Source organism: Emys orbicularis, chromosome 12, assembly GCF_028017835.1.
Source record: "Emys orbicularis isolate rEmyOrb1 chromosome 12, rEmyOrb1.hap1, whole genome shotgun sequence".
In the NCBI taxonomy this organism is placed as follows: domain Eukaryota; kingdom Metazoa; phylum Chordata; order Testudines; family Emydidae; genus Emys; species Emys orbicularis.
The window spans coordinates 24,156,796-24,182,152 of record NC_088694.1 but is presented as its reverse complement, the minus strand read 5'-3'; the positions used below and the strand labels follow the sequence as shown (position 1 = coordinate 24,182,152).

Below are 25,357 nucleotides of genomic sequence, written 5' to 3'. Positions count from 1 at the left end.
CAATCTGCCTGGGTCTTAACTAACTTTTGTAATCATCTGCAAATTTTGCCACACCACTGTTTACCCCTTTTTCCAGATCATTTATGAATATGTTGAATAGGACTGGTCCCAGAACAGACCCCTGGGGGACACCACTATTTACCTCTCTCCATTCCGAAAAATGACCATTTATACCTACCCTTTGTTTCATATCTTTTAACCAGTTACCAATCCATGAGAGCACCTTCCCTCTTATCCCGTGGCAGCTTACTTTGCATAAGAGCCTTTGGTGAGGGACCTTGTCAAAAGCTTCCTGAAAATCTAAGTACACTATATCCACTGGATCCCCTTGGTTCACATGCTTGTTGACCCTCTCAAAGAATTCTAGTAGATTGGTGAGGCATGATTTCCCTTTACTAAAACCATGTTGACTCTTCCTCAACAAATTATATTCATTTATATGTCTGACAATATTGTTCTTTATTATAGTTTCAACCAGTTTGCCCAGTACTGAAGTCAGGCTTACAGGCCTGTAATTGTCGGGATCACCTCTGGAGCCCTTTGTAAAAATTGGCATCACGTTAGCTATCCTCCAGTCATCTGGTAGAGAAGCTGATTTAAATGGTAGGTTACAGACTACAGTTAATAGTTCTGCAATTTCACGTTTGAGTTCCTTCAGAACTCTTGGGTGAATACCATCTGATCCTGGTGAGTTATTGCTGTTTAATTTATCAATTTGTTCCCAAACCTCCTCTAATGACACCTCAATCTGGGACAGTTCCTCAGATCTGTCACCTAAAAAGACCGGCTCAGGTTTGGGAATCTCCCTCACATCCTCAGCCGTGAAGACCGATGCAAAGAATTCATTTAGTTTCTCTGCAATGGCCTTATCGTCCTTGAATTCTCCTCTAGCACCTCGATCATCCAGTAGCCCCACTGGTTGTTTAGCAGGTTTCCTGCTTCTGATGTACTTAAAAAAAATTAGCTATTACTTTTTGAGTCTTTGGCCAACTGTTCCTCAAATTCTTTTTTGGCCTTCCTAATTGTATTTTTACACTTCCTTTGCCAAGGTTTATGCTCCTTTCTATTTTCCTCACTAGGATTTAACTTCCACTTTTTAAAGGATGCCTTTTTGCCTCTCATTGCTTCTTTTACTTTGTTGCTTAGCCTCGGTGGCTCTCTTTTGGTTCTCTTACTATGTTTTTTTCATTTGGGGGTATACATTTAAGTTGAGCCTCTCTTGTGGTGTCTTTAAAAAGCTTCCACGCAGCTTGCAGAGATTTCACTTTTGGCGCTGTACCTTTAATTTCTGTTTAACTAACCTCCTCAGTTTTGTGTAGTTCCCCTTTCTGAAATTAAATGCTACACTGTTGCGCCACTGTGGTGTTTTTCCTGTCACAGGGATATTAAATTTAATTATATTATGGTCACTATTACCAAGAACCCATGAACACAAGGTCCCGCTCTTGCTCCCACATCTAACAATAAGAAAATGAAGAAGAGGAAGGAGAAGACAGAAAGAGACCAGCTAAGCGTCCACTGACATTTGCCTGTTTTATGCTTCATTCATATCAGAGAGTAAAACTATTTAAAAATGAATACATGACTTTCTACAACCAGCAGCTTCAAAAGATGCACTACAAATCCCTAGCACCAGCAAAGAACTTTGATTACATGGGCTCCATAGATAAGCAAATAAAACAAAATAAAAGAGAGAAAGATTACCATAAGTAGGGGCTTTAGTGTTCTTTTTAAACCTACAGAAGAAATCCTAACAACTAAATTATGTGAAATGGTTTTTCTTCACTAAACTGATTTCCTTATGGTAAAAAGGTGCCTGACTAATTTCTCTCCCCTGCCCCCTCTTTTTGACTAAATAAACATTCAGTTGACTCTTAGAACCATATCTTCTGCTACATGTTTCAATTAGCTGTGTTTACTTCACAGGGAATAAAGTTTGAGTGGCATTTAAGGGATCACAAATGCTCAAGACTCTCACATGAGTCTATGCTGTGTAGGCCAGTTAATAAACTCATGTGCAGGGAGAGGATAGGTGTGACACTAAAACCTAGATCTGTGTGAAACTATAACCCTCATGACATCTGTCATGGTCAATGCAAACTTTTGAATACATTTTGGATTGTGAAATTCATGCCAGTGCCTTGGGTTTTTTGTAATTATTCACCTGGCGTACAATCAAAACAACAAACCATTGGCAATGTTGGTTGTAGTGAAAAACTTCAATTTGACCCCTGTGACTCTTTCAGTACAATAAAACAATCAAGAGGTGGGGGTTTTATTTACAGATTTTTCCCCCCAGTTGAGGTCTAGTTTTAGACAAAGAGCATCACTCCCTCTCCGCCAGACAAAAATATATTTTTCATTCTTTAAATGTGTACATCACATAATCATTTGTTTCACTTTTGCTCAATCACAGAATAATGCAATTTAGTACGTTCTTATGTTACACGAGGGAAAACTGCGTCTGTCTTCCTCCAGTGGTTGGACCATGTCAAAGACTTTGCTACTACAGCTACAAGCAAATACTTGCTCCCTTAGCTCAGGCAGTAGAGAATCAGCCTTTTACATTTAGAGGTCCTGGGTTCAAATTTTAATGATATGCCTGGTTGGGTCATCTGCACAGTGGCAAAGCATTTACCGCAATAAGGCCTCATAGCACCTGTGTGATGTATAGCTCTTCATTTTACAGAAGTGAGAAATGGAGGCACGGAGGTTACATAACTTGCCCAACATCACTCAACAAGCCAGTGGCAGAACCAGAACAGCCCAGGTAGCCTATCTTCCCAGCTCTATCAAACTCTTTCAATAAAGTCTCTCACTTACAGTAAGCACTCTACAGTAACTTGAAAAATAGTATTACAGTGCTCTGTTATGAGGAAGCTCATATCTTGATAATTAATGAAATTAAAAGCTGTGCCTATTGTGATATATGGCAATGCTAACACACAGCTGGATTTACTAACTGTAGTGTGTGGGCATGTGAACCCTCTGTTTTTGTTTACCATGTTACCCTATATTCTGCTATACCCATTAACCTATGATTTATTAACCCTGGGGTGGAGTTATGTTAATCCTTTGGACTTGCTAATAATAGTGCGTGGCAATGTGAGTTGTTTGGCAACAGGAACTATGATTTCTCAGTGGGAAACACTAATCCCAAATACAGAAGTCTTTAATAACAAGCACTCTGGACTGCTGGGGCGAACCATTACCGATTCCCATTATTGAAGCTTAAAAATGGTAAGTCAACAAGGGCAAGAATTCCTTATTCATTCCAGATTAAATTATTCCTGGCAATAATTGCCTAGAAGTCCTACTGCTAGATGTCTTTTGAGACAGGCCAATAAGCTACAAAGAGTTGGAACTGGCAAACTCATTTTCCTTTTCAGTGAATGAACAATAGTGTTTCTGAATGGTCTGTGCAGAATGGAAACCAGGGTCCCAAAGGAACGCCGATGGAAGCCCTATGTAAAGCAATTCTAAATTGTTGTGCAGGAGACACAGAGGGCCCTAAAACACTGTCTTGAGCAGTTAAAAGGAAAGGATGGTATATATTTAGTGTTCCCAACTTAGCTCAAGTCACAGAAGCAGAACAAGCAAATGGCAGCCTCTCCTCGTAGGAAGCACAGAGGTGGTTTAGCTAAAGATGTGGCAAATTAGGATACAGGTGTATTGGGAGAACCATGAGGGGGAAGTTGCACAAAATTTGACAGCTTAAAAATGATGAGTCAACAAGGGCAAGAATTCCTTAGTAATTCCAGATTAAGTTATTCCTGGCAAAAATGTATTGCGGTGTATTGCTCTTACAAGGGGGTCATAGGTGCTCCCTTCCCCACCCATTAAGAGCACAAAATTCACAGAGCAAATGAAGAGAGGGGAAGAAGAGAGAGATGTTCTCTTTTGAGGATTTTGGAGTTAAGCTTTCGAGGGGCTTCTTGCTGCCACCTTCCCTTCTTCCTTGGTTGTGTGTCTGGACAGAATAGCAGCTCAGGAATAGACCTAGTCAGTCCTCACTATCATCACATTAGAACAATAGAATCATATAGGGTTAGAGGGGCTCGCAAGAGTCATCTAGTTTAACCCTCTGCCAAGATGCAGGATTTGTTGTGTCTAAACCATCCAAGATAGATGGCTACCCAGCCTCTTTCTGAAAACCTCCAATGAAAGAGCTTCCATGACTTCCCGAGGCAATTTGTTCCATTGTCCCACTGTTCTTACAGTTAGGAAGTTTTTCCTGAGATTTAATCTAAATCTGCTCTGCTGTAGCTTGAACCCATTGCCTCTTGTCCTGTCCTCTGTGGCAACAGAAAACAATTTTCTCAATTTTTTATGGCAGCCTTTCAAGTATTTGAGGACTGCTGTCATGTCTCCCATTAATCTCCTCTTTTCCAAACTAAACATACCCAGTTCTTCAGCCTTTACTCATATGGCTGGCATTCCATCCCTTTGATAATCTTTGTTGCTCACCTCTGGATCCTTTCCAGTTTTTCTACATTGGTGACCAAAATTGGACACAGTTCTCTGGCTGAGGACTACCCAGAGCCTCCCGTGACTTACACGCTATGCCTCTAATAATGCAACCCAAAATTGCATTTGGTTTTTTTTTTTTTTTTTTTTGCAACAGCATCGCATTGTTGACTCATGTGGAGGATGTGATCCACCACAACTCCAAGATCCTTCTCAGCAGTGCTGCCGCTAAGCCAGTTATCCCCCCATTCTGTATTTGTTCATTTGGTTTTCCTTTCCAAAGTGTAGCACCTTATATTTGTCTCTGTTGAATTTCATTTTGTTGTCTATAGCCCAGTTCTCCAATTTCTCAAGATCCTTTTGAGTGTTAGCTCTATCCTCCAAAGTCAATGAATAAAAGAATTACAAAACATCAAATGATTTTAGCAGAAGCTAAAGTGTGAGGGATGTAACTTAACCAATAGCTGGGTAGCGGCTTATCTGCCAATGTCGAGATGTCTTTGCAACGGTTAAAGTGTTTATCTGAAAATGCTCTGATTCTAAATACAGAGCTCTTGAAATGATCTCCCTGAATCACTGACAGGTCCTATCAGTGACAAAGCGCCTGCTCTCCTCACTGACCAGCTTCCCATCCGCACAACCACTGGAACATCCAGATGAAATGCTATCAGCGCATTAGTGTCAATCACGGGTGGACCGCGGGCTGTCGAGAATGTGTAACCAGCATCAAACTGCACAGTCTGTCACTAGGCATTGAGAAGAAGCTTTTTGACTCATGCATTATGCAGTTGAAAAAGGAGAAAAAAAAACTGGACAGATACTTGGAGGAAAAGACTGATACAATCAACATGTGATGAAGTGATTGAAATGTCAAAGTGTCAATAAGGAGGAATTAATGGCTGCTTTACTTTTAAGTGCAAGGGAAATGTGCCAAGAAGAAAACAAGAATTCACAGAGGCAGTTTATCAGGCTGCTCTTTAAGGTTCAGGAGAGAGGATTTGTTTAAAAAAATATGGGGCAAAGCATATGTGTAGGCACTGTACATGATGGGGAGGTGAGACAGGAATAGTGCTCAAAGGTGGAACTACCACGCAGAATCAAATTACCTGCCCTGAACAAAATGGATGGACAGTGGGGACGGTCCAACTGGTTACAGTAAACCAAGAACTTCCCTGTTAGTCTTGATCCAGACTCAAACTGAACTTTGAGATTTGAAAAGTAGGGTTAGTTTGGTTTTCCCATTGTTCTGAGCTTCTGGTGGGGATTAGAAGTGCAAATACTGAAATACCACAGGGCAATTTTTGTCACAGGATTTCCAGCTTAAAAGCCAGATCATGGAAGTAGGGGTACACTCTGCTTATTACCATGAGTAACCCCACAGAAGTCAAGCACCATGCCCAGTGTTCAGTGTTTGTGGGATCAAATTCCAATTTTGCAGAGCTTTGTGAGGAGGCATGCCCTCACCCTATTAAGGAGGAAGCTAACAAGCTCTTCTGGTCTCAGCTAACAGACACCAGACACAACTGCAGGGCTTGCTCTGCCTGGAGGGAAGGAGCTTAAAAAAAGAAAGCCTGCCAGAGGAAGGGGTAGCAACCAGGCAAAGACTGTGCTTCCAAGACAACTGGTTGCAAGGTGGGATCAATGAAGAGAGAGTCAGTCATGGACTCTGCTGTCCCAGAGACTGCCAAACCAGGCACAGAATGGAGGTTACAAAAAAGGGGTTGTGGAGTTCTAAAGATGGACTCCAACCCTGATCAGGACACTGAAAGGCCTACAGATAAGACAGGCCCCAAAGGGGTGACCAAGAGAATGCCCAGGAGTCTGAGCTCCTTCTTTTTCCTTTGATCCTCCCTGACCTCGAGGAGGGAGAAAGATTTTTGTTTTGTTTGGAGAGACTCAGATATACCCTGAGCAGCGGTAGGACTCTGCAAGAACCAGAGAAGGGTTCACACAAACTGTGGTCTCAAGGGGCCACCACCTTCCACAAGCCTCAAACCCTCCTCTAAGTTTTTGCTGCAATTTTGCATGGAGGATTATTTATGCACCTTAAAGGTGGAGTCTTCATATAAGAACAGCACTTGCACATGTAGATAGAAGCCTAGTTTACATGATTTGCACTTAACAGCTAACTACTCAATCTGTGCACACAAATCCAGGACACTCAACCCTCTCGCCATCAGAAAAAAACCCCACACCTTCTAAAAAATAAATTACCTCCCAAACGCCTAAGTGCAAAAAATTGGATATTAGAAATTTAAAAGTCCCAATATCTAATAGACAACACATCAAAAGGTCACATAATGTGAATTAAACTTAGATATTTGTGTGCACTACACTGTAAGCAGGACATACATCATTTATTGCAGTATTTACACAAATGCAGTTATTAAATTATAAATATTTACAAAAAAATAATATTATGGTATTGACCCAGGGCCTAAATCGAGTCTAGGACTCTATTGTATAAGGTGCGGTACAAACACAGAATAGAGATAATACTTGCCCTAGAGCATATATAGAAGTTGTTCTTGTATATGCAGTATTCTTCAGTTACGCACTTTTGGGGGACCTACATTTCTCAAAGCTCATTTAGTCCTTACTCAGGCAAAACTCCCACTTGCTCATAAATTCTCCAGATTAGGGACTGTCATTATTATGTGTTTGCACAGTGTCCATACAGTGTAGTGCCTATCACAATGGGCCTCAACCCAAATGTTGGCTTTAGGTGCTACCACAATATAAATGTGAAATAATACTACTGGGAATTTGCCTGAGTAAAGGCTGAATAAAAACTGAAGGCCCAATTCTGCCTCCCTTACTCATACAATAAAGTGCTACTCAACTACTCAACATGAGAAAGAGTGGCAGAATGTAGCCCTAAGTCAGAAGGATCTCAGGGTTTAGCTCTTTTTAAAAAACACAATCACTAGTCATTTGCAAATGCTGCATCAGATTCTTGGCCAAATTTCCTAGTGACTTCATTAGTCACTGGAATCCCTGAAAGTATTTACAAACAGAACAGCATCTACTTTATAAAACAGTCAAGTGCATGAGCAATATTGGAAAGAACAAAATGCTGGTGTAAAACCAACATCCCACAAACATGCAATAAATAAATAGGGCACCTGTCGACTGGGAAAACATTTTATTTACCCTTATTAGGATGGCTTAATCATGACCCTGGTCTTCCTGCAACTAATGGGAAATCAGTTTACTCTCTGATGACTCTGAACCTGCAGTTTGGCCTGTGCAGGTAGATCCCTGCATCCATGGAGATACGTGTGTGTGGGAGCATGTGTTATAGACAAGTACATGCAAAAATGCAGTTGCTGTTTTAATTCTTTTCACACGCCCCACAGAAGTTGGAAATAAATTCAGCACATAAACACTGTTATTTTCAAAATGTTTGGTAAAAATTTATCCTAACACCTTCAGTGGAATCACTACTTAAAATAAAAAAAATAAATAAAAACCACTCCTAGCTCAATTACTGCAATAATATTGCCCTACATATCCAATTACAACAGGAGTTTAAAGTGCTCAGCCCCGAGCAGAAGGTGCTTGGCACTTTTTCTGGATTAGGAGTAAATAAAAGCTACTTATCTGCTGCTGAGTTTCTCTTAAACTGTAGAAAACAAAATAGTACGCTATCTGGGTGATATTATCGCCTGCATCCACCTATCACAAGAAATACTTCCCATCAAATATGACATCACCGCCAATCAAATTTCACCCTGCAGCTATTACCTAGGTAACACACTACACACAGTCACTGGAAAGAAGACACAACAAAATCAACACCTTTTTTCTTTCACTAGTTTGGGTATAAATAAAACCTTTATAAAAGTTCGTGCAGTGAAAACTACTGTATGATGAATCAATGATTAAAGCAGGTGCCTGGTTTTAAATACAAAACCTACATTAATGCAATATGAAGACTGTTTAGCTAAAACAGTAGAAAGTAAAGAAATGAAAAATGTAAGGCTTCTATTGCAATGTTAACTAAGCCGCATGGCACCCCTCAGGTATGTTATGGATATATATTCAAAACAAATAGCATAACAGTATATTATATATTTAACAAGACCAAAAAAAAAAAAGACTACATATATGCAGTGGGACAGAGCTAGGAACCTTGAGACAAATTCTTCTAATGTATACTGATATAAATCCAGAGTAACTCCTTTGAAATATTACATGGATCATGTGGGTAGCAATGATGTATTCAGTGGTTCAATCATCAAGAAGGCAGGAGTTCACAACCCTTTATCTTTCCCTTCCCCTAACGAAAAGGTGAGAACATATTAATACTATTTTCCATTCATAGAGCACAATATGTCCAATGATCTCAAAGCATCTGCGATAACTAACTATTTGACAGAAGGGAAAATTGAGATACAGAAAAAGTAAGTGCATCTTCCAAGATCACCCAGAGTAGCAGAATGTGGAACAGACCCAGGTCTCCTGCTTTGAGACCTCTGTTTAACCACTAGTTCAGGTGGCCTCCCCTTTAGAACAATAGAGTATCCCACTCAACTTGTTCTGTCTGGTCTTTCAATGAGGTGTTGCCATACAAAAAAATCCCACAAGGTGCCCAGTTTAGCACAGAATCAGCACTCAACAGATAAGGAGTAATAATGTTCAGATGCATAAAGAAAAAATGTGTCATTTCTGATTCTCCTTATTGTTACTCTTTTCCCCCCAGCTCACTAGGACCCTATTCCATGACATGCAAAGCTCCACCTGCAAAGGAATGAGTACCTTCAACTATCATTGGCTTCAGTGGGAATTGAGGGTATTTGGCCACCTTGCAGAATCAGGTTATTTAGCTGTTGACTGCAATCAGATCTGTTAGAATCCAAGGCCAGAGACTAGCCATTAATAGCTATTGCAACACTTACGGCCCAATTCTGCAAAAGTTCACAGTAAGTATCAGTTCTTCAGTGACTTCAGTGAGACTACACTGGTGAGGAAGTACTACCCAGCATGAGGTGGGCTGTGGATACAGGCCCTTAGCGAAAAGAAACTTCAGGCAAGTAGCCGAGGAAGGGTTAAAACAATGATTTAAAAGAAAAAGAAAAGAATTATTCCAAGAAGCACAGAGGTGAATTCGAGAAACGGAAACCACAAATAATATATGTTTCAGAAACCCAGTCAATGCAGTTGAATTTAAGGATCTGTCAGCAGATTTATTTGAAAACCTGTTTTTCAGGAGTGATAACTCATCCAATTCAAATTTGCATCAGGGTTAAAACTTGGCACACAAGGTCTTGAATAGGAACCAGTTTCATTTAAAAAAATTATTGCTGTTGTTTGTTTGTTTTCTCTAAACTTGAAAATAAACTATTTTCTTCATAAGCTGTCCAAGAGGTAAAATAGTCAGTCAAATTAAGTGTAGTCCTTTCAGGCTGTCCTTGTCCACCTGGAGCCCATACCTATTCCTCCAAAGACTTGCTTTCATGCTTTTGGATAATTGGCCAAAAAGAAAAATTAAAATGTACCATAACAATTGTATTCACTTTAAAAAGGAGCAATGGATTTCCATGAGAAATGTGCATGTTTGTGGCACCAAGATATTCCACAGTATTTTACTGGAATAAAGAAGATCCCCAGGTCTTAACTCTGGTTTACTGGAGTCTGGAAGCTGACTTGATAGTCTATGATGCTTCAAGCCATTCCTACCGTTCTCAGATTTGAGTTGTGGATGAGAGAAGCCTAACTTCTCTCCCCACCTCCTGCGTGCCACACTGTCAACCGTACATTAATATGTGAGGTTTAATCCTCAGATGTCATTGAGCTCTGTTTGGTGGAGCTGAAAATTGAGGGTGAATGGGCAGGGTCTAAGGCACCATTGCAGCTTCCTGATGCCTGTTTCTGCCCTTGCTGCAAGTTAGGGCAACCTTGAGGTTGCTCTAAATTGTGCCAGCTACTATGGGCCCAAGGGGCTGTTCCAGAAGCTGTGCTTGACACTTCCCCTGTTTCTGAACACACCCCTGACATGATTTCTGAATATGTAAAACTCAATTTATGAAATGGGCAAATTTCTGTCATATGTAGTCTGGAGTAAGAGGGTACAGCTTTCATAGCAGACCATGGGCCAAATTCATAGGCAGTGGTGTCTGTTGATCATAAATTGGGTATAAATAGGTGAAAGCAGCAAAATAGTGCAACCTGTGCTTTTCTGACATTCCAAAGGTATGCTAAGGGTACGTCTTCACTACCCGCCGTATCGGCGGGTAGCGATCGATTTATCGGGGATCGATATATCACGTCTCGTTAAGACGCGATATATCAATCCCCGAATGTGCTCCTCGTCAACTCCGGAACTCCACCGGAGCGAGCGGCGGTAGCAGAGTTGACGGGGGAGCCGCGGCCGTCGATCCCGCACCGTGTGGACCCCAGGTAAGTCGATCTAAGATACTTCGACTTCAGCTACATTATTCACGTAGCTGAAGTTGCGTATCTTAGATTGATCCCCCCCCTATTGTAGACCAGCCCTAATTGAGTAACTTACCTGGTGAGGAGGAGGGGCTCTAGCAAGGACTAAAACTAGCTGGAAGTTGTAAGATAAAGCAGCCCCCATCCCACTTTAATTTATGCCCATAATTCTTAATGCTTTGGATCAAATTCTATTCTCAGTTAAACCCGTGTGCATCTGAATTAGCTCTAGAGTCTATGTCGTTACTCTGGATTTACACCTAAATATCCGAGAGCAGAATATAGCCCCCGAAGGTCAAATTCAGCTCATGTATCAAAGAGACTAACTCTCACTGAAGTCAAAGAAGGCAAATAGTTTGTGTAAGTGAGACTCCTTTGACATACCCAATAACTGCCACACAGGCATGCCCTGGCATGTGTGGTACCTGTGCATGAACCATTTTCACTAGCATTAACAACTGACTTCAACGTGTACTGTAATCGCTGGGGCTGAGCAGCAGGTTTGGATTAAAAATCAGAACCATGTAAACATCAAATGATCTAGATTGAAACCCACCATGTTACAGGTCTGGCTTAAGATTGGAATATTTGCTGGGTTAAAGTCTAACCCTGATATCCTAAATCGGAAATGTATACAAAGACAAGGGTACGCCCCCTTGGAAATTGATGATATTTTAAAGTAGTTTGTCCTCAAGACAAAGCAATTCCAACCAACAGTTCTTAGATGTGAATTTCCAAGAATCTGGATACAGAGGACTGAACTATCAAAAAGGAGGCAATGTAGGGTTTCTCCACTTGCACACCTGCATTTGGAGAGTTGCAATTGTAAACTGACATTTCTGTGCACACTTACTTGTTCTGAAGAGATGTATGTAGGTACAATGCGTGAAACAATGAAAAAAATAGTATGAAAATGAAGAAATAAAAATGCAGGCTGTTTGAAGAACAAAGATCAGTGAAATGGTAAAAAAAAAAACTGATTAAAGGAGAAAACCACATACAACACCCCACCCCCCCGTACCACTATAATGAGCATGCTCAAGACAAGTTATCTCCAGCTAGGTACTTACAAGTAATAGGAGTAGGAATATGCATTTCTTCTAAACATTGATGGGCAGTCAGATGAAGAAAATGTCCAAAAGGGGGGAAGAAGAAAAAAAAACCATAATTAGACTTATATGAAATCTTCTTTATTTGAAATGTACACAGTATTTCAGTGCCATCACTCATACTGAGTTACTTGCTTCTTTTCCCAAGTTTTTCCTGAGAAACAGCATGGCCCACTGAATAGCATGCTGGATTTGGGGTCAGGAGATTTGGGCTCTGTTCCCAGTTCTGCTGCTGACTTGCTGTGTCCCCTTGGACAGCTCAATTCACCTGTCTGTGACTCAATTTCCCCATTTGAAAAATGTGGATGAAGATACTTACCTATCTCTGTAAAGTACTTTGAGATCTTTGGATGAAAAGCATTTTATAAAAGCTAAATATTATTATATGAAACAGAATGGGATGATGAGTAAATATTGTGCATCTTTTGAATATCTACATGTCTGAATAAACAAAGCACTGAATAATCAAGTCTCATGAAACTCTAAATTGTTTATTGATTCGGGTAGCACAAAAGGATGGTGGGTAGATGATTACTCATTAACGTTCTATGTCACTAATTAACCATGAATAATTGTTAAGGATTTCCTATTACAAATTCTCTATGACAGGCTTCAGAAGATTTTGATACATTGTATCACAAGGAAATACGTTATGGGAAACATGTATAGCATAGCGCATGGGGTTTTCCCCACTGGAGAACACTGGAGAAGCAAAGAGCTTCTTATCATAGGTTACGCCACAGGATATGGCACAATGTACTGCAACACAAAGTACTGTACTGCATCTTGACAAACATGAAATGTTGATCATCACAGGTGACAAGCTGAGTCACGACAGAAAAGGAGTGACGAAAGAACACAAACTTCAACTTTACTCTACAACTTTACCTTTGTTGTTTCAGCCGCTACAAATCCTGGGACAGACTTTCCAAATGTAGACATGTGACATTAAAGTACAATTGTATGTTTAATCTGCACATACAATTACCATGGCTTCACATGGAAACCTAGTAGCTGGGCATATACATGGTTAATTAGTCATATTTGCATACACAATTACCCATTTTGTGTATGCAGTCACAGTAATTGGTGCTCAGAGAGTGGGCATACCATCACACATGCATTTGGTATTCCTTTTCTTGTTGCAAATATGATCTGCTTCATTTTCTCACTCATGTACAATTTGCTGCCTACAAAGAGATTTCCTCAGGGGAAGTACAGTTGATTACAGATGTGCAAAATTATTACATTGAAACTACATGTTTTGCCTCATAATGGATCTTGTTAAAAACTTGAAATGCAGGCCAGAATCCCAAAGGTTCCCAAACCTTTTGAGTGACTCTGGAATGCATAGCTAAGTGCATCTGGCCTCATTCATTAAATCACATGAAATTCAGGGTTCCACATGATTTTGACAATAAATCAAATGAAATGTAGCCATTTTCATTGAGTTTCATTATGAGATTCTGAGTTCATTTGAACCTAACATCAAAGAGAACCTTGAGAATTATCAGACACAAACATGAGTTGTTGGGGGAAAAGTCACCATGGCTTTTGTAAAGGGAAGTCATGCCTCACCAAGCTATTAGAATTATTTGAGGATGTCAACAAGCATATGAATAAGAGTGACCAAGCTGATATTGAGTACTTGGATTTTTAGAAAGCCTTTGAGAAGGTCCCTTAGCAAGGGCTCTTGAGGAAACTAAGCAGTCATGGGATAACAGGGAAGGTCCTGTTTAAAAGATACAGTGAGGTAGAAAAGTTTGCAGATGATACAAAATTATTCAAGATAGTTAAGTCCAAAGCTGACTATGAAGAGTTACGGGAGATCTCAAAAAAACTGGGTGTAGTGGGGCGGCTGCCCCACTCCCTGAGAATTTAGGCTGCAGCAGGCCTGTGCAGATGGACAGCCAATGAGGGAAGGGCTTATTGGGAGCCAATCAGGGCCCGGATCAGAGGCAGCCAATCAGGGCCAGGCTCAGCCCTATAAAAACGCTGCTCAGGGAGGGAGCAGGCAGTCTGTCCCAGGACTTTGACAGGGGAAGGTCTGTCTCCAGAGGTGGGAGACTAGCACCTGGGACAGCGCAGTGCTGGGCAGCCCTAGGGGAGCAGCAGGGAACTCCAGCCCCGTGTCTGCCAGGCTGCAGGCCCTGAGGGGAAGGGCCTAGCCGGTGCGAAGGGCCGAAGGGGAAGCAGCCGAGGGACATGGACAGACGGAGGGAGAGAAGGAGGGCAGGATGGCTGCCACTAGAGGGTCCCTGGGTTGGGACCCAGAGTAGTGGGCGGGCCTGGGTCCCCCCCTTCCCCCTTGCCTTACACCTGGCCAACGGGAGTGGCCGTCTTGGGCTGCACCAACCCCCTGCCAAGAGGGGTGTGACTTTGGGGGTGCAGTTGCCCACATTGGCCAGGGTGCAGAGAGACAGCCGATTGATCACCCCCGGGAAGGGGGCGAGGCTGGACTAAGGGCACTGCCGGAAGGCAGTGGCTCGAAAAGGATGCCGCGAGCTGGTGAGCGACGCGGGCTCAGACGCCAACCGAGGGCGAGACGACGGATGGGACACCACCAGGAGGGGGCGTTCCACTGGACAGAGCTAATTCCTGGAGACAACCAGCAGGAGGCGCCAGGTGGTGAGGCCCAACCTTGTCACACTGGGTGACTGGACAACAAAATGTCAGATGAAATTCAAGATTGATAAATGCAAAGTAATGCACACTGGAAAAAATAATCCCAACTACACATATATAATGAAGGGATCTAAATTAGCTGTTACCATTCAAGAAAGAGTTCTTGGAGTCATTGTGGATAGTTCTCTGAAAACTACAGCTCAGTGGGAAGCAGCAATCAAAAATGCTATCTGAATGGTAGGAACTATTAGGAAAGGGATAGAAAATAGGACTGAAAATATTACAATACCGCTACATTAATCCACGGTGTGCCCACACCTGGAATACTGCCTTCTGTTCATCTCTAGGGCCCTACCAATTTCACAGCTGTGAAAAATGTGACACGGTCCATGAAATACGCCCTTCCCTATGAAATCTGATCTCCCTCTTGCTGCTGGGAGCACCCCAGTTAGGGGGCTCCTAGCTGCAAGTCCCAACTGAGCTGGGGAGAGAGAGGACTTGTCCTTCCCCAGTGCTCTCGCTCTCGGTGGGAGATCAGACCCACCTCCCAGTACCTCCCCCTGCTGCAGAAAGCTCCAGCCTCCAAGGTTTCTGCAGCTGGAGGAGATTTGTGGAGGTGGGTCTGCTCCAGGGAGTGCCCCAGCTAAGGAGGTTCCTAGCTGTGAGCCCCTGCTGGACTGGGAGAGGACAGGACTTGTTCTTCCCTGGCATGGCAGCTGGGGCGGGGTGGTGGTGAGATCAGACCCACTTCTGGGTTGGGACCTCCATGGTTAGAACACTGTGAAATTTCAGATGTAAACAGCTGAAAATGTGAAATTGGCCAATTTTAAAACCTTCTGCCTGTGAAATTGATCAAAATGGACCATGAATTTGGTAGGACCCTACCCATCTCTGAAAGGATATAGTGAACTGGAAAAAGTTCAGAGGAGAGCAACAAAGATAATCAAGGGTATGGAACGATTAAAAAAAAAGAGTAAAGAGATTAGGGTTGTTCAGTTTAGAAGAGAGATGACTAAAGGGGATATGATAGAAGTCTATAAAATCATGAATAATGTGGAAAAAGTGACTAGAGAAGGTTTATTTACCCTTTACCACAATACAAAACCCAGGGGTCACCCAATGAAATTAATAGGCAGCAGGTTTAGTACAGACAAGAGGAAATACTTTTTCACATAACTCACAACTAACCTGTGGAATTCGTTGCCATGAGATGTTGTGATGGCTAAAAGTAGAACTGGCTTCACCAAGATGGTCAGGGATGCAACCCCTGCTCAGGGCAACTCCAAACCTCTGACTGCGAGAAGCCAGGAGGGGAAGACAGGGATGGATCACTCCATAATTGCCCTGTTCTGTAAACTCCCCTTGAAGCTCTGGGCCATTGTCAGAGACAGGATACTGGGCAAGATGGATCATTAGTCTGACCCAGTATGGCCATTATGTTCTTAGGAGGAGGGATTTGGGAAGTGAGAGCCCATGTAGACGAAAGCCAAAAGCAATATTCCAAAAAGTGAAGGGCAAGTACTACGATTTTCACAGTGTTGCCAACTCGAGTGATTTTAATTGTGACTCTCGCCATATTTTGTGTTTTTCTTGAAGTCCCAGCTTCTGAAGATGTGTGATTTCATGAGAATTTCATCTTTCATTTAAAAAAAAAAAAAGTTTCCAGCCCTCAAGGTTTCAGGGCAAACCAGAAGGCAGAATTTTTTTTAAAAGGCCCATTAGTTTTAAGCCCACCTAATGATTTTTCAGGGCCTGATTCATTATTTTTGCATGCTTGGGACTGGCTACGTTCCACACAGCTCTAGGATTCCCAAACTCTCTTTTCTTTTAATATCACCACAGTGACTCTCTAAAATCCAGGGTCTAGGAAAGGTGGAGAATAACTTAAAGTTCCCCAAAGATTACGAAAAAAAAAAGCGCTGGAATCCAAGGAGGTGCCTTTCATTTTTATTCATGTGCAGAAGTTTCTCCATGTGTCATTTGCTCAGTCTCTTCTTCTTACCTACTGAGGATATAACCAGAATAACGTTCTGTAAAGCCCAATCTAATGCAGTCAAGGATTTCCTTTTAAAACATCCAACAGCTGACCTCTTAACTACCTAAATCCAGTCATTGAAACATGGTGACTAATTTGAACTGGGTTTGGGGGCTTTTTGCAATGCTAAATCTCTGCTTCCTACTGCAGAACATCTGGCTCCAGAGATGGAGGTGGAAGGAGTCAGGTCAGACTTCTAGTTATGCTGTTTGACTGGCCTAACCATTTGATAGTGAAAGTCAGACAGCTGAAACTGAGCATATCCCATAGTCTGTGTTTATTTGGGACTAGATATAGCCATATCTACCATCTCTATATAAGTAATAGAGAGAGAGAGAGAGAGAGAGAGAGATGCCTCCTGTCTCTTGCTCCTAGTCCCAGTCTTCTTGGCCAGCCACTCCCAATCTCCCCCACCCCAATTCCCAGTCCATTTTCCTCCTAGTGGTAGCTAGCATTCCCAGTCTCCTTCCCCTCCTCCCCCACCCACTATCCCGGCTTCTTGTTTCAATCTACTCCCCACCCCGAGTGGTCCATCTCCTGTACCATCTGCATTCAAATCAGAGAAATTTCTCCTCCATGCTGCCTGAGTGTGTGTGTGTGGGGCGGGGGGGCATTTAGAGCTCAGGAGAGATAGTGGCCCTGCTTTCAGTTCTGGTGCCTGAACCCAGACCCAGCAAGGCACACAATAGCTCAGAGCAGTAATTGCAAGGACAGTTCTGCTCATCCAGACTGGAGCATGCTCAGTGTGGATGGAATTTTTAAACTGAAAAGCCCTAGAAAATCTCTGCTGAGCATAGGTAAAATGATTTTCCAAGGAATTATAACTTGGCCAAATTTGTGTGGATTGTCACGGGGACGTCAAGCATAGGGGTGCTAGACATTTTCAAAGAAAGGGTCACCAGAATTTAACATTGGCAAAACAACATATTTTCCCCCTATAATCCTTGGAAATGGCTGTACTGTTTTGTCTTAAATTTTCCCCAAAAATTCAGCCTGAGGCAGACAGCTGACATGGAAAATTTCAGCCACATGGTTAAAGATTGGCAAAGTTATAAGCAACTGGAAACAGGATCTTAATAATAGGCAATACTACCAGCCTCACCTATAATAGACACAGAATGTCTTTCTTCAACACCGATACAGAAGGGGAGGTGGGTGTTTCACCACTGAATGTACAAGTACCCATTGAGCAGCTCCTTCCCATGACCCAAGTCTTTGTCACAATGTAACAGGCAGTTGGGTTTTAATTAATTAGTTTCAGATTTCAACCTTAATCCAGAAAAAAGCTAATTTTCTTAAAAGGAACTAATTCTAGACTTCTACCCCCCCCCCCCCCCATCTTCATTTTACCACAGGAGGTCTTTGAGGAACTTATTTATAGTAGACAGTGACAGGCTGTCTGATCCTATTTATTCAGTCTCACACTTCCAGGGGTCACTAGAGGCTCTGTCCTCTCAAACATGTAACACTGAAGAGCATCACATTCTTGACTCTCTAGGGAAATGTAAGACACAATTTTGGAGGAGTTAAAACTATTAAGATAAAATAAGAACTGGCCAACATCCAAACTATTAAGGGGTCCAAAACAGTCAAAAAGTATTTGCACAATAAAAAGTTACACAAATGTCTTTCTGGCTTCAAGAAGCATTTAGTAACCAACCATATTATTTTATTATACTTTTTATGTTAGGCAATATTCAACTAATATCACGAGTGAACAAACTATCTTCTATAGAATATTGGGGACGCATCAGATGTTGGCATTCTGTATTTTGAAGTTCGGACCCCCACACACTAGATGTTTGTCAACATTGGGGAAATGAGTGGGCTTAAATGAGTATGTCTTTAGGTACTTGTGTAGACAAAGACAAAGATCTACTCTGGTTTCAAAGAGGATGAGATAAAAGCGCATTAACTAAGTGTTTATGTGCGTGAGCAGGATCCACATGGACAGTGTGTATGCAGCAGGCAACTGTGGGTTATATTCACACCCCAACTTGCTGCAAACTAAATGTTTGTATAGACAAGCCCTTAGTATCTAGTGTAGACAAAGACAGTCCTATTTAAAAACATGTTAGCTGGTCCTGGGTGACTGCAGAGTTAAATTGACACATGTAAGTCCACCATTCATTTTTCCCCTATAGAAAAAAACTCAAGCTTGTTTGGTGTGGTTATTCAACTTCAAATACGGGTATTTAACTGAGTCATGCAGACAAGTTTGGTAGCTTCACACATTTGCCGAACTAAAAGGGTTTGAACACATCCAAACCAAACTGAAGGCCAGGGTCTTTGTACAAGACTATGTAGATAAGGTTCAGAGAAGCATCCTAATTTGGAGGGGTTTATAAGAACCAGGAGTAACTTCTGACAATTCAGGTGTCCTTGTTTTGGCAGTGCGGGGTTCTCAATCTCTCTCCATCCTTCAACTCTGTAAACTGGTTAACAAAACACTTCATCCAGAAAAAATCAGATTGATTGTGTCTATTACTGATTAGCTATAATGCCCTGAGCCACAAACAGATGTTACTGTGGTATCTTCCAGCTCCACGTGAAGGCAGTGCCTCAAGTTTGTCTAATTAAATAACTTATTTTCTGCATCATTGCCTAGAAAGACAAGACTATCTTGTACAAGTGCCTCTGCAGGCTGAGAGATGATTCCTTTAAGTAGGTTTGAATTCAAAGAGGTTAAGCTGCTTGTGTTTTTGTTTGTACAACGAGAGAACAAATCTGTTATGAAATGATTTATGCAGCCAATGGTGTGTGTGTGTGGTGTGCTGCTGTTGTTTTTTTAAGCCACACATCACAAAATATTCATATCAATCTATGGCCCCGGATGGTGTTTCCTATAACAAGATCTGGTCCCAATCTGCCTTAGTTTACAAGTGAAATTTGTTTGGTAGGTTCAATGCCATCGCTACTGGACACTTGTCCACATGAATTCCCACTCTCAACCTCAATTTGACATGACTGGCTGTGTCCATTCAAAAGAAGTCCAGAACTGATACAAGAGGTATGTTTGAAGGAAGATCAAAGTACACTAGCAGATCTAGGTAAAGCAAGCTTCCAAAACACTTTTGTACACTCTTCTTGCCTCCAAAGGGGGAAAAGAGTCACCTATAAACTAGCCAATTGTTCTCAGAGAATTATGCCCACCCTGGCTGGCTCACAACATTGTTGATGATGGTGCACAGCCAAAGAGGTACACAGAGGAAAACAGAACACAACGATTTCATTTGCATGCAGCCAAAAGGGGGAAAATGAGTAGAGAAAGAAGTTTCATTTCCAAGCTCTAGGAAGTAGAGGTGACCTGAAACTGAAACTTCAATTTCCACTCCTTTTAAATTTCCAGAAGGTTCAGATTCTAATCCCCCGTCTGTTCCTATATCGTGGATAGTTTTTTGGTTCTGCATCTAATTTGAATGTGGTCACTGTTCTTGCAAAGTTTCAGCATGAAATGGTGGAAATCTCACAAGAACAGCTCACCTTGCAAGAATTTCACCATTCATGATAGCTGAAAGATCACCAAATCGGATCTCGGAAGGGTATAGATAGAGCCCTGAAAATCTGTGGATATCCTCCTTATATCCGTGGATATCTGCATCCGCAGACCATTTTTGAGGTTTGGATGCAGATACAAACTTTGTATCTGCACAGGGCTCTAAGTATGGACCAGGTTGTGATGTGTCATTCCATATTCCTTATGAAAATATGCTTATGATATGAATATGACATAACTGAGATATACTTTATGCAAGATGGCTCATGTGAGATATCATTGGAAAGGTTATGATTTACTGAATGTGATTGTCCTATTTGTATACATGTATCATTTCTGTATCTGAAATTAGGAATATTGACTATATATCTGTATTTCAACTATGCTACTTTGGGTGACACCCACTGTTAACACTTCAGGTACAACAATGGAAAAGCCAGACAGGGCGGATGGCCTATCAACAAGACCAATGGACTGTAAAAGAGCTTAGTCTTCCTGTGAACCTGTGGGTCAGCCTGTGAAGAATGGCTACAAGGGTCCTACAGAGGCATGTAACCATGTCACCTGATATTGGAACCCATCTTGAATTCTGTACTTTTCCACGAGATGCTGGGGTGGGGGGGGGGGGGAGGTCAAACTAGGAAACAAAGGACTCCCGCCTTATGCAAATCCTATGTGTAGTAAGAGGAGGCCCTGAGATATAAACCTTGGTATCAGAGGCCTGGTATGAGGCCTAAGGCCTGAATTAAAGTAATGGTCAAGACTTTGCTAACATAAAGCAAAGTTAAGCTGTGAGCCGGAGGCAGGCCCTGGTCACAGAAGCTGGCACGGAAAGGGCTGATGCTGCAAAAAGAGACATACCTAAAAGGTACTGGACACCAGATATCAGAACATTCACATACTTGTACATTCCACACACAACAAGGAACAGGCTGACCCATCCCAATGACAGGGCCAAAAGGGGAATATGATGGATAGTGTTGTTTTGATCGAACCAACATGTACAAGGTGAGAGGCGGCACCTTACTACGTAGAAGGGTTGTACCTTGCTGCGTAGAGGGGTTGCACCTCAATATGTCAGGAGTGATGTGTAACTTGTTTGTACCCGTGTATAAGAATGTATCCCTGGGGTGGTGTCTTTGTCCGGCTGAGGGGGCAGTGGAAAGTCCCGCCACTGACTGAGCCGGGTCCATTGCCAAGAGGCACTTTCTCGTAGTATGCCCGGTAGACTAAGTAATCTACGGGGAACTGTAACTGTGTCCGAGGTCGCAATAAACCTGGTCGACGTGACTTTGCATCTTACTAGACTCTGTGGTCATTGGGGGTTCTCTTCGGGTCTGCTGCACAGAGCTGGGGCAGCACACAGAGGGAACACACGCACGCAGCCGAGTGATATCAACATAGGAGAAAGCAGAGCACCACACCGGTAGCATCTGACAACACTATGTAAGGATGGGAGTGAGGTAATCCAGGTCGTCAGTTCTCCCCTGCTACCCCACCGAAGATGACTGCTGGAAACAACTAAGACTGAACTGAGGGAAAGAATTGGGCCCAGTCTGGAAGGGCATCTGGCCTGTGAAGAAGATTATTAAAACCAAATTTAGGGTGAGAATTTCCATGTAACCAGTTTCTTTAGTGTATTAAGCTTAGTTTGTGTGCTCTGTTTTATTTTCTTAGTAATCTGCCTTGTTTTGTCTGCTTCCTCCTTAACTACTTAAAATACACCTATTTTAGTTGTTAAACTTATTTCTGGTTTACAATATAACCCAGTTTATGCAATTTCTAACTGGGGAGACGGGAACAAGAAGTGTGCACATCTCTCTTCCACATTGAGGGAAGAGGCGAATTTCATAATATATCTTTGCGTCTGTACTCCAAGGGAGGTGGACATCTGAGTGCTGGAGCAAGTCCCTTAAAATGAGTCTTCCCAAAGCTGATCTGCAGCTGGGTGTGGCCCTGCCTGTGTGTGTGTGTTAGAGGAGGTTTTGAGAGCCTGGCTCAGCAAGAGAGTAAAGGGGGCCCACGCTGGCAGAACAGGTAGACTCAGTGGTATCTTCAGCACCTCAAGTGGCTTCCCAAGGGGTCCAACTTGTCACACAGGTATGGGTCCGAACATTGCCTACTCTTCCCACCTCAACTAAAAGGATATGAAAAAGGACAATAATCCAGTGACTGTATATACATACCACATAAACAACCCGTTAACTCTATAAAGTCGCCCCTGAGTTTCCTCCTGGTCACTAAGGAATGATTATTTATATGGTGCAGTAACCATGCATAAGCACTTTACAAAACAAAGTTGATGATAATTTCTGCTTCGAAAAAGCTTAAAATCTAACTTGGATGCAACCAATTACTTACCTCTGCTTCTTAGGATTCTTACTCCTTGGTCACCTAGCCTTTTGCTGGCTCTCCAGCTTACAATTCAAGAGCAAGGATTACGCAGTGATGATGGACCAAATCCGCAGATGGTGTAGATCAGCACAGCTCCACTGCGATCAGTGATGTCGATGGATGCAAGCTGATTTACACCAGCTGAGGATCTGGCTCAGTAGCTTTGAAGAAATAAAATTACCTCCCTGCAATTCCATTTCCGAGACTCCTCTATCATGATATTTTCAAACTCTTGTGTTGGGAAGCTGGAGAAGCAGTGACGAGCTGGAGAAGCAGTGACAAGCCAGATCAGCAGTGAGTAAGAATCCAGCATGGATATTTTTAAAAATATGCAGACCAAAGAGTGGACCAATGCAGGAAAGCTTCATGGAACAAGTGGATTTTACAGAGGGAGTTGACAGAAGAGAGAGGGGTGGTTGGAAAACAAAGATATGTGAGGGTCTACCAAGCACAGGGAACAGCATAAGAAACGGCACAACATTGGGACCAAGAAAGGGACCAGGGAAAAGACTGAAGGTTTAATGATGGAGCGATCCTAATCTGTGGAACCTATTTGTGAGCATGCATGCAGGCCTGATGAAATAAATCCTAGAATACCTAAGGAACAGACTGAAGAGATCTCTGAGCCATTAACGATTATCTTTGAGAACTTGTGGAGGATGGATGAGATCCCAGAGGACTGGAAAAGGTCAAATATAGTACGTATATATACAAAGGGAACAAGGACAACCCACGGAATTATAGACCAGCCATCTTAACTTCAGTATCTGGGAACAAAATGAGCAAATAATCAGTCAATTTGTAAGCACCTAGAAGATAATAAGGTGATAACTGTTATATCCTTGGGGGCAACAGTTTTAGGAAGAAATCACTGGAGACACAGAATGCTGTAAACCTTCCACAACAACCAAATACACAACAATAATAGTAACAGTCAACATGGATTTGTCAAGAACAAATCATGTCCCACCAACCTAATATCCTTATTTGACAAGGTAACAAGTCTTGTGGATGCGGGGAGCAGTAGATGTGATATATCTTGACTTTAGTAAGGCTTCTGAGACTGTGTCACATGACCTTCTCATAAGTAAACTAGAGAAATATAGCCTAGGTGAACCTATGATAAGATGGGTGCACAACAGGTTGGAAAACCATACTCGGAGGGTAGTTATCAATGGTTCACAGTCAAGCTGGAAGGGCATATTGGGTGGGGTCCTGCAAGGATCAGCCCTGGGTCCAGTTCTATACAATATCTTCATAACTTATCTGGATAATGGCATAGGGAGTACACTTATTAAGTTTGCAGACAATATCAAGCTGAGGGGGATAGCAAGCACTCTGAAGGACAGTATTAGAATTCAATATGATCTTGACAAACTGGAGAAATGATCTGAAATAAATAGGATGAAATTCAATAAGGACAAATGCAAAGTACTACACTTAGGAAGGAATAATCAATTGCACATATACAAAATGGGAAATGATTGCCTAGGAAGGAATACTGCAGAAAAGGATCTGGGGTTTATAGTGAATCACAAACTAAGTAGGAGTTAATAATGGAATACTGTTGCTAAAAAAGCAAACATCATTCTGGGATGTATTAGCACAAACATGGTAAGCAAAACACGAGAATTAATTCTTCCACTCTACTTAGCATTGATGAGACCTCATCTGGAGTATCGTGTCCAGTTCTGGGCACCACACTTTGGGAAAGATGTGGATAAATTGGAGAAAGTCCTAAGGAAAGCAACAAAAGGTCTAGTCTAGAAAATATGACCTATAAGGAAAGATTGAAAAAACTGGGTTTGTTTAGTCTGGAAAAGACTAAAGGGGGACATGATAAAAGTCTTCAAGTACGTAAAAGGCTGTTATAAAAAGGAAGGTGATAAATTGTTCTCCTTAACCACTACGGACAGAAGAAGTAATGGGTTTAAATTGAGGCAAGCAAGATTTAGGTTACACATTAGGAAAAACTTCCTATCTGTAAGGGTAGTTAAGCACTGAACAAATTAGCAAGGGAGGTTGTGGAATCCCCGTCACTGGAGCTGTTTAAGAACAGGTTAACACCTGTCAGGGACTTAGTCCTTCCTCAATGCAAGGGACTGGACTAAATGACCAATTGAGGTCCCTTTCAGTCCTACATTTCTATGATTCTATGCAGGAGTTCACTTCCATGTACTGCAAATCCTGAAAATTAGCACATGATCTATGGCAAAATTTGGAACTCAGACGTCTTTCCTGATCAGAATTTATTACAAACACCTCACATACTAAAAAGAACTCTATGCATTTTAATATCTCCAGGTACTGTCACTGAAACATTTACAGTACTACTATACAGGTCCTGGCAAAACATGTCTGCTTATGCAAACTTTGCTCAGTTGTGCTTTTAACTGCAAATTAGGAAAAGATACTTACAGAAAATGAGTATCTCCCAAGTAGTTACAGCATATTAAAGTCTCTGACTGGACTAAGCTAAGCTAAGCTTAAGAAAAGAAAAACTGTATCCCTTGATACTGGATTTCTGATCACCATCAGAAAGGTGCTATTTGTTTTCTTCAGAGCAACATATATGATTTATAACAAGACACCACAGGTCAACAGAATTATGAGAGAGGCTATCAATGCTGAAAGGAACCAGGGCTGGTGTCAGGGTTCCTTCCCCACTCTGAGCTCTAGGGTACAGATGTGGGGACCCGCATGAAAGCCCCCTAAGCTTATTTCTACAAGCTTAGGTTAAAACCTGGTACGCTGCCACCACCAAGTGATTTAACAAGAAATAGGGAAAGGACC

At 41.9% G+C, this 25,357-nt stretch overlaps 1 protein-coding gene across 2 annotated transcripts in view; it reads right to left on the bottom strand.

Annotated features, from left to right (window-relative positions):
* PTPRT (protein tyrosine phosphatase receptor type T) overlaps positions 1–25,357 on the bottom strand; it is a 715,579-nt gene that overhangs the window by 75,866 nt on the left and 614,356 nt on the right. For both annotated transcript variants that reach the window (XM_065414819.1, XM_065414820.1), the window contains one exon: positions 11,976–12,005. In XM_065414819.1, the coding sequence (XP_065270891.1) occupies positions 11,976–12,005 (30 nt within the window). The remainder of the gene's footprint in view (positions 1–11,975; positions 12,006–25,357) is intronic.